The sequence below is a fragment of the Alligator sinensis genome, unplaced genomic scaffold (genome assembly GCF_000455745.1).
Source record: "Alligator sinensis unplaced genomic scaffold, ASM45574v1 scaffold2249_1, whole genome shotgun sequence".
NCBI classification, from domain to species: Eukaryota; Metazoa; Chordata; order Crocodylia; family Alligatoridae; genus Alligator; species Alligator sinensis.
In genome coordinates, this window is record NW_005843105.1 from 9,861 (window position 1) to 18,916 (window position 9,056).

A 9,056-nucleotide genomic window follows, 5' to 3' on the forward strand; every position below is an offset into this window, starting at 1 on the left:
AGCTGCGGCTGCGCCAGCCCCGGGGAAGGACTCCAGCGTGGGCCTGAGGGGCAAGCTGCAGCACACAGAGTCCACCCCCGTGCCGCAGAGGGGGCATTGCCAGCAGCTGCCCGGGCTAGGCCCCCAACCCCTCGTCGTCCCCACCTACACGTGGGCAAGTGGTGGGAGGGTGCCATGGCTGTGGGCTACGCAGCTGGGAGCAGACTCGGCCGTGCTGTTTCCATGCCCCGATGGCCCGTCCTGCAGTAGGGCAAGCTGCAGCACACAGAGTCCACCCCCGTGCCGCAGAGGGGGCATTGCCAGCAGCTGCCCGGGCTAGGCCCCCAACCCCTCGTCGTCCCCACCTACACGTGGGCAAGTGGTGGGAGGGTGCCATGGCTGTGGGCTACGCAGCTGGGAGCAGACTCGGCCGTGCTGTTTCCATGCCCCGATGGCCCGTCCTGCAGTAAACCGTGGAGTGGGGCAGAGCCCGCTGCGCTGTCCCGTCCTAGCCTGGGCTCCCAGTCCAGCGCAGGACACTGCAGCCAGCTGGCAACGCGCTCCGCCCAGGGAAGGTCCTTCCCGTAACAGGTGCTGGGGTCCGAGCGAGCCCTCACCGCGCTCCCACCAGCAGACAGCATGAGGTGTCTCTGCCCCCATGCCCCTGCCCTCAGCCTCATCTCTCCACTGTCCAGTTCCGGGCAGAGGATGAGCTGTCGTCATAAGCAAGTGATGAGGGCCATTAGCACCTCTTGCCAGAAGACTGTATCCAGGGCAGCGTGCTCAGGAGAAGGCCCTGGAAGACCCTTCATCCTGCCCTACAGCCTCTCCCCTCTAGAACCCCAAGGGGCAGGATGGTGAGAAGTCCGAGTGGCACTCCCCCACTAGCCTTGCACTGCCCGCCTCGGAGCTGGGCTCACGACCACCAGCTGAGCCTGGAGAGGTGCCGCAGCAGAGCCAGAGATGGAGGGACCTCGGCGTCCCAACTCCCAGTCCCCTCCCACCCCAGCATGCCCAATGCCAGTGGCACTGGCACCGCTGCCAGGGTCTAAGGGCCCTATAAGGGCCCTCCCCAGTACGCCCGCAAGAGAACGCCAAGCTCCCGGCACCCTGCACTGCTATGTCCATCCCCCCGGTGAGAGGAACCGTGGTCAGCAGGTGCCAGGCCCCTGGCCAGCTGGATAGAGCATGGGCTGCTTTCCTCCAGGAGAGCAGGGTGGGTGGGGGCAGCTGAACCCCTCTCCTCCCCTGGCGGCAAGGCCGTATCACAAAGGAGCTTATGCCCCTGCGCGCTGCTGGCAGGCGAATTATGTCCCCTTGCCATTGACTGGGGATTAGGAGCCTGGCCAGCTGTGCTGAGTGGGGCGGCGCTGGCCGGACAGGAGCACACGGTGGGGAACGTGCAGAGCAGACAGGGCATCCCCTCCAGCTCAGCTTGGCGGGGCACGGGCTGTCTAGTCCAGCTCCCTAGTGACAACAGCAGCCCGGAGCTGGGCCAGGGACACTGCAGGACCAGGCAGGGACAGGCTGGAGCCTGGGTCACTGCGCGGCCCAGGCACTCCAGAGGGAGGCAGAACAATGACAAAGGAGGCATGGGGGGCTGCTGCTGCTTGGAGCTGCGAAAACGATCGGCCCTAAATTCCCCTTCCTGCTTGGGACAAACGGAGCCATTGTTCCAGCCTCCCAACCACGCCCAGCGGCCCCGCGCTGCCCCTCCGCGATCCAACAGCACCACCTCTCTGCCGAGCAGGGCGCCGGGTCTGCGCTCCTTGCTACAACCTACACCCCTCGCCATCGCCACGCTCTGCAGGCCCCAGGTGCTGCCCCGCCTGCCTGGCCCGAGGGTGCCAGGAGCCCCGGCGGGTCTGGTTGCTCTGCGTGCCACAGCCTCCCCACGGCCCCAGGAAGGCTGAGCTCACATGTGCTCAGCACTGCTGCCAGCCTCTGCCCTTGGGCATAGCGGCAAAAGTGGGGACCAGCCCAGGCCTGGCCAGGGCGTGACAGAGGTTGGAGATCATCGTGACCACTGGAGCAACCTCCCTGCAGCAGGGCTCCCTGTGCCTGAGCTCTCCTCCCCCTGGCCAAGCCCTGCAGGGCGGGCAGCCAGGCTGCGAGCCCCTCGCTCCACCTGCACCACTGAGGTGGCCCCATGTCTGCCCCCACCCTGCCCAGCCAGGGGCGCGCTCCCCGTGGGCACTACCCCTGAGTCAAAGTGGCAGAGGCAGCCCCGGAGGTCTCACCTTGGGTGAGGTGTGTGGGCCGCCGCACTGACACACCGTCGATGGCGCAGGCATGCCCGCAGGGGTGCAGCGTGAGGGTCCCACGCAGGTTCTCAATGAAGCAGTGCTCGGGCGCCAGGCCCGGCCCCTGCAGGACAATATCCCTCGCTGCCGAGCCGATCACCGTCCTCCCTGCAACGACAGGCAGCCGCTCAGTGCTCCAAGCCAGGCAGCCACAGCTGCAGGGAGGGTCCGTGGCAGGTCAGGTCTCCTCCAAGCTCTTCCACCCTGGTGCTGCTGGACTCCAGCCCGGCTCCATGCACCCATCGCCTCAGGTCCTCACCCTGCAAGCCAGGCCCGCACAGCTTTGCCGTGCTCCCAGGGCATGCAAGGGGGGCCAGCCCGGGGTGTGGGCTGGTGAGGGAGCTTTATGCTTTCCCCTGCAGAGACCAGGCCCCCAGCTCCCCTGCTAGCCAGGGGCATGGCCAGTTGCTACAGGCAACGTGTCCAAGGGGGACTTGGCTCCCTCTCCGTGTTTAATCTGATTTCCAAGCTGAGGCCCCGTCACCACCAGGCCTTCTTGCCAATGCAGCAGGGGCCTGCTGAAGCGGGAGCACTTGGAGGGCTGCGCGGGGCAGGAGCGGGTCCCGGACCCTGGGCAGGGAGAAGGGGTCCCCAGGCCCTGCTCGCCAGGTGCTGGCCACCAGAGCCGCTGGGAGCAAGGCAGTGCGCGCTGGGGGTCGAGGCTCTTCCAGAGCCCGGGCCATGGGCACAAGGCAAGTCCCAACAGCGGGACCCAGCCCTGCGGGTAGATGGAGCTGGGGGCTCCGCTCTGTTCCAGCAGCCAAACAGAGGGCCTGGCCTCAGGGAAGCTGTGCCGGCCCAGCCCTCGGTCAGCAGGCACTCACCTTCCTCCAGGGGCAGGAGCGTGATGGCTGTGCTAAGCCGCCCACTGCCCAGGCTCACCAAGTGAGGCTTCTCTGTCTGCACCTTTACCCCCTTGCCCATGTCGATCAGGTCCAGGGGGCTGTTCTGTAGGGACAAGCACAGCATTGCGTCAGAGCTGCCCACCCTGGGCCACGGGAGCAGGCAGAGAGGCCTCCTGCCAACAGGCAGCAAAATGAGCTGCCCGTATGGCACTGTGCCAGCTCCTGTCCCCAGGCAGCAATTGGGATGGAGGCTGCCCCCAGGCCTCCTCGGGCCACAGAGACAGGCAGAGAGGATTTGCCAGGCACGGGCTCCATTTAATAGGATCCAAGGTACTAGCCAGGTCGACAATTGGATTTGCAGCAATCTCCTTATAGGATTGGGAGGGGAGGCCCTGGGGTGCCACGCTGCCTGCGCCCACGGCCTGGGCAGGACGTGACACTGTCTTCTCATGACACCGAGGCTGGGGACTGGGGCCCAGCTGGGACCTGTAACAGCCTCTCGCGTGGTTGCAAGCTGCTCCCAGGCCCCCTCTTCGAGAGACTGCCCAGCCCCAGTGATCTGGAAGCCAACCCCCGTCCCAGCCCCCAAACTCTGCCTGGAGCTGGGGCTCAGGCCACAGCAGAGACAGGGCCAGGTCTGGGCAAAGTAATGTGCATCTCCTGGCACGTGGGCTGCCCCCTTCCTCTCCTGCTGGGATGTCTGGGGCTCCTGCCCAGCACGCGCTTACCTGGATGATAGTCTGGACTTTGCGGGTCGGGCTGGCCACACTCCTGTGTGAAGCGTCCATGGCTCCTGCGGCCAGGTGTCCGGCCCCTCTGGCCTCAGCTCTCCTGCAAGAGACAAGGAGCACGTCAGCCCTGGAGGACCCCCCGGCCCAGACACCCACAGGGGAACCAAGCCGGCATTGCATGGGGCTGCACCGCAGATGCACCCGCCCTGCCCAGGAGCAACCAGACAGCCTGGCCTGGGGGAGCACAGGCCTCACCGCTCCAGACAGCCCCAACCAGTGCCAGGGATCGCAGCCCAGGAGAACAAGACCCACTGACTCGCCATGACACGGTGAGCAAGGCCAGGCTCTGCTCCATGCCTCAGTTTCTCCATCTGAACAATGGGTCAGCCCTGTCCAAGGGGTGGTGAGGTCCATTACTATGTGCACTCATCTCCAAGGTCTATGGACAGGAGGACGGGGGAAACAGAGCCTGTTGCCACCCCCTCCTCCTGGGAGCTTGTCTCAGGTCATGCTGCCTGCCCGCCCGCCCCCACGGAGCCCTTCCCCATGCTTCAGAGCAGACTCTGCCACCTCCCCAGGCAGCAGGGTGCACTTCTGGGGAGGGAACGGTGGTGGAGGGGGTACCTACAAGGCACGCAGTCCTGGGCGCTAGATGCCAGGCTCCCAAAACCCCTCTCCCCTGTCCTGCAGACGTGCTCCTGCCCTGTCACCAGGGTGCGGCCCAGCAGGCCCGGCAGCCCTGCACCGCTGCATCGCGTGCCCTGGCAGTGCAGCACAGAGCCCAGCGGCCAGGCGCAGCCCCCGCTGCGCTCACGTGCCGCCCTGGAGTGCGCACACAGCCTGCAGTGCCGGCCCTGCCCCCACCCCGCACACCTGCAAGCCCCCTCCCAGCTCACGCATGGGACACGCAGGCACAGGCCCCCGCCGACAGACACGTGTGCACACAAAGCAGCAGCTGTTTGGCCCAGGCCCACTCTGGCTCCCCCTGCGCTGCCTCCCTGCAGGCAGCACGGACACTGCTCCCTTTCTCTGCAACTACAAATAGAGCAGCTCGAGGAAAGGGCCCCTCCTGCGCTGGGCAGCTCCAGCCCCGCCAATGCACTCGCTGCTACTGCCCATCCCACTCCCCCCGGTACCGCCCCGCGCCCCTGCCCGGTCAGTGCCCGTGCCCAGTGCCAGGAGCTCCTTCCACCCCTCTCCTGGGAGCAGCTGGCACTGCCCTGGGTGGAGGGAGCCCTTTACCAGGCAGCTGGACCCCAGGGCAAGGCTTGGCTGGGGCCAGGAAAAGCCAAGCCTGCACAGCACCCTTGCCTAGAGGAGGCAGCCTCACTCCCCACCCTGGCAGGCCTCTGCACGGTGGGCACTGCCCCACAGGCCTCATCTGCTAACAGGTGATGGCACAGCCTGGCTGGGGAGTGCTCGGAGCTGCAGCAATGGCAGAGAAGGGGAAAGGATGACACGACAGGGTGGGAAACAACACACCCGCCCCACCCACTGCAGCAGGCACTGGCAACCAAGGAGCTGGGCCATGTCTTTCTGGGCTGACTTTCTGTGCTGCCTGTGGATGCCACAGGGAGCAAGAGCCTGCCGTGACCTGGGCTGAGCACCTGCTGCTGCAGCTACCTGCAAGGGCAGACCATGCTCAGCCCCTCCACAGCATGCCACATCCCACACTCCCCGGCTGGCCCCCACACCCCAACTTCTGCATGGCAGCCGCAGCACGGGGCTGGGCGCAGGGATGGGATGTGTGCAAGCCTGGTTCTGCTGGAGTCTGGCTCCTGGCTGCAGCTGGGGGCTGGCCTGTTCCCCGCATGGGCTGCATGGGCCTGGGGCAGGCAGCAAGAGCAGCAGCACAGGGCAGGGCTGGCCTGAGAGCTGATCTGGGCCCCTGCTGCCCAAATGCAGGACTGCCCCCACCCCCAACGAACACAGGCTGGCTCAGGAGGATGGGAGCAGCGCGGGGTGAATCCCATCTGAAGATTAACAGCAGGTCCCAGCTCCAGGCCCGGGGTCATGGCGTAGGGCAAGCCACAGGCTGGCCCCTTCCACCCACTGGGCACGACACCACAGGCCCGGTAGCTGCACGGCAGGGGCCCACTTAGAGCTAGGAGCGCAGGGCGGTTCCAGGCATGTCAGTGGGGCACACGCACCGGGGACCAAGGTCACAGCTCCCACCAGACACCTCTCACCACGCTGGGGGGGGACCCCAAATCTGCCCCTCCCATCTGACCTCGGCCCCAGGCATGGGACCCAGGAGTCCAGGATCCAGCCTCCCTGGCCCAGCTCTAACCACATAGCCCCTTTCCCCAAATGCAGTGCAGGAGCCCCAACCCCTCCCCTCCCGCCCAGGGAGATGCCACGTCCCCAGCTGGGGCTGTTGCCACTTTCCAGCGGGTAGGACTGCTCCCCGGCCCGGCTCCACGAATACCCACCCCCTCGCCCCGCAGCCCGCTCTGGACACCGCCGCCTCCCGGGACTCACCAGGGCAGCAAGGAGCGCCACAGCAGCTGGCCGGGTGCGTCCGGGCACCCCGCGCTGCTCCGCGGCAGTCCCGGGCACAGGCAGTGGCGCCCCTCACAAGAGGCCTCTGTGGGAGGAATGCGAGCACAGCCCGACCCGGCCAGCCCCACCTCGGGCGCCACAAGGCTGCCTTTCTTCTCGCGCAGCCGCCTGCAGAACACTCCACTTGTTCCCGCTGCCGTGAGAAGAGGCGAAGGCAGCAAATGCCAAGAGGTCGGCGCGTTACCACCGAACAGCAACGGTCCCCTGAAGGAGCCGGAGCTGGAGCTGGAGCCGGAGCCTCCAGCACCCCCGGGAGGCTGCTCCCTGGCTGGGCCCCGCTCCCACAGAAATCCTTCCGGCCAGACAATCCAGCGAGCGAACAAAAAGCCCTTTCTTCCTGCCAGGCAGGGGTGAGGTGAGCCAGACTCGCTTCACCTCCGAGCAGGCCGTGCTGCACAGCTAAGCTGCCCCACCCTGCCGGCCTGGCCAGGGGCTGCTCTGCCAGCCCTCAGCCCCTGCCCAGCTGCACCCTGGCCCAGGCGCTGGCTGGTAGACGCCTCATGTTTGAAGGTGCAGGGCGCTGGGATGTGGGGCTGGGAGCCGTGCGGGCCCCTCTAGTGCTGCTCTGCTCCACACCTTGCCTTGGAGCCAGGGGTCCTGGCTGCTCAGCCTACCTACCCTGTGGCTCCCCGCAGCCTCGGCCTGGCCCCAGCCCAGTCTGCAAAGCAGCCACCCCACGCACATCCGCCCTCTCCTTCTGCCTCAGTCTCCCCACAGAGCAGCCACCCACCCTGTGCCCTGGGCACTGGGAGCCCCCATGAGGTTGGCAGTGCCTCGCGGGTGGGAGGCCAGGCTGCTGCACTCGACCGTCTGCAGGATGCAGCCCAGGTTCAGGGACTCCCGAGAGCAGACCCGGCCTGGATGTGGGGACACCTGCGCACCGTTGCCCTCCCGAGGGCTGGATGCAGGGACGTGGCAGCACTGGGCACCTGGGGTTGCTCTCAAGCAGCCAGGAAGCCTGGGCGCTGACTGGCCCAGGGAAGCAGCTCTCTTCTCTAGGACCCCCGCCTCCACCCTCCAGCCCCAATGAGTCACTCCTGGAGCCACTGAGTCAACGGGTACACCACGCAGCTCCAGCACCACCTCCAGTTTGGCAGCCCGCTCGCTCCCCGTCTGCTAACACGCTTACGGCACCATGCGAGGCCTCTCCCTTCCAGCCTGGGAATGTCGGAGGCGGGAGCAGGCTGCCCACAGCCAGGACAGAGCTCTTGGAGCTGGCGTCTCTGCAGCAGACAGGCCCAGCAGAGCCAGCCGCTGCGAGGAGCAGAGAAGGGACAGAATGAGCAGGGCGGTGTTTGGCCGGAGCAGGCACTGGCCCAGCTCCAACCTGGGAGCCCGTCCTGCCCTGTACCGTGCCACGGCAGCACCCCACCTGTCCACGCATCCAGGCCCCACCTGACCTGAGCCAGCGCCCAGCTGTGCCCACTGTCACCCCCGCCCCAACAGGGGCGCTGAGAGCCTCACCCATGACACCTCCTCCTTGGGCCACGGAGCAGCATGGCGCGGGCAGGGGATGAGATGGGGGAGCCTGGAGCCAGCCGGGCTGCTTGAGGCAGTAGCAGCTCCCAGGCTCCAGTGTGGGCGCTGCAGGTGCAGGCCCAGTGCCCACCAGGCTGCCCCCTGCCCCGGCCCAAAGACAACAGGCAGCTCAGCTCCGCACAGGTTGCCAGGGCAACACGACAACGCCCGGCAATAACAGCCCCAGAAACCAGCTCCAAGACAGTCGCAGCGCCAGACAAAGGCCCCGGCTCCCCCCGCTGATCTCAGCTCTGCGCAGGAAGCGGGATCCTGGCACCCGCCCTGGGGCTGGGGCTCCCTTGGGGCCCTCACTGAGCAGCTTCCCGGCTGGACCAGAGTCTCTCCTGCCTGCACACGACTGGGACAATGACCCAGCACCAGGGCCAGAGCCGCAGCCACGCTGAGAGGGGCAGAAGGCCGCAGAGCAGTGTCCCCACCAGCGGAGGCTGGGTCAGCCAGCACTGACCCTATGTTAACGGCCCAGGGCACCCGAGATGGGAAGAGCCCTCCTGTTTGCAGTGGTTGTGCTGCACTCAGAGGGACAAGCATGACCACAGCTGCCAAAGGGTTCGCCGGGCACAGCCCTGCTCTCCCGGGTGGTCCAGGGCGGCTCCGCACGGAGAAGGGCTCCGAGCTGCAGCGTGGGAGCAGGACAGTGCCCGAAGGGCACAAGCAGGGCATCCCTCCACTGCCCTAGAGGATCTCCCCGGCATCTCGGCGAGGCAGGGCAGCATCGCACAGCCTGCCCATGGACCAAGGGTCCCCGTTGCCGCAGGCCGCATAGGCCCAGGCACGTGGTCACCTCTGCCACGCCGCACCAGACAAACGTGCCAGACTACCACCTACAGCTGCTCGCCCTGGTGCTGCCAAGGGGCAGGGACTGCAGCAGGAGCCCCGCTGCGCCCCGTCCAAGCATACGCATCATCTTGCTCCAGGGCCGGTCCCGGGGCAGGATGACAGCTGGCTGCGCTACGTCGTCCTGCAGGCCAGACGCCCGCTCTCCTCTGCCGGCTCCCCACCCCTGCCCCTGACCTTCCCCCCGCTGCAGCAGCCTGTTCCAGCTTTCCCTGTGCTCGGGCGGAGGCAAAGGCAGACGGCCCTTTAAGAACATCCTGCCG

The 9,056-nt window shown here is 67.0% G+C and overlaps 1 protein-coding gene across 1 annotated transcript in view; it reads right to left on the reverse strand.

Annotated features, from left to right (window-relative positions):
* LOC102384484 overlaps positions 1–7,557 on the reverse strand; it is a gene marked incomplete at its 3' end in the record, with an annotated part of 13,751 nt that extends 6,194 nt beyond the window's left edge. Inside the window, exons 1-5 of the mRNA XM_025193833.1 lie at positions 7,550–7,557; positions 6,340–6,789; positions 3,856–3,958; positions 3,107–3,230; positions 2,220–2,390 (exon numbers count right to left, since the gene is read on the reverse strand). Coding sequence (XP_025049618.1) covers positions 2,220–2,390; positions 3,107–3,230; positions 3,856–3,958; positions 6,340–6,789; positions 7,550–7,557 — 856 coding nt within the window. The remainder of the gene's footprint in view (positions 1–2,219; positions 2,391–3,106; positions 3,231–3,855; positions 3,959–6,339; positions 6,790–7,549) is intronic.
* Positions 7,558–9,056: the final 1,499 nt, after the last annotated feature.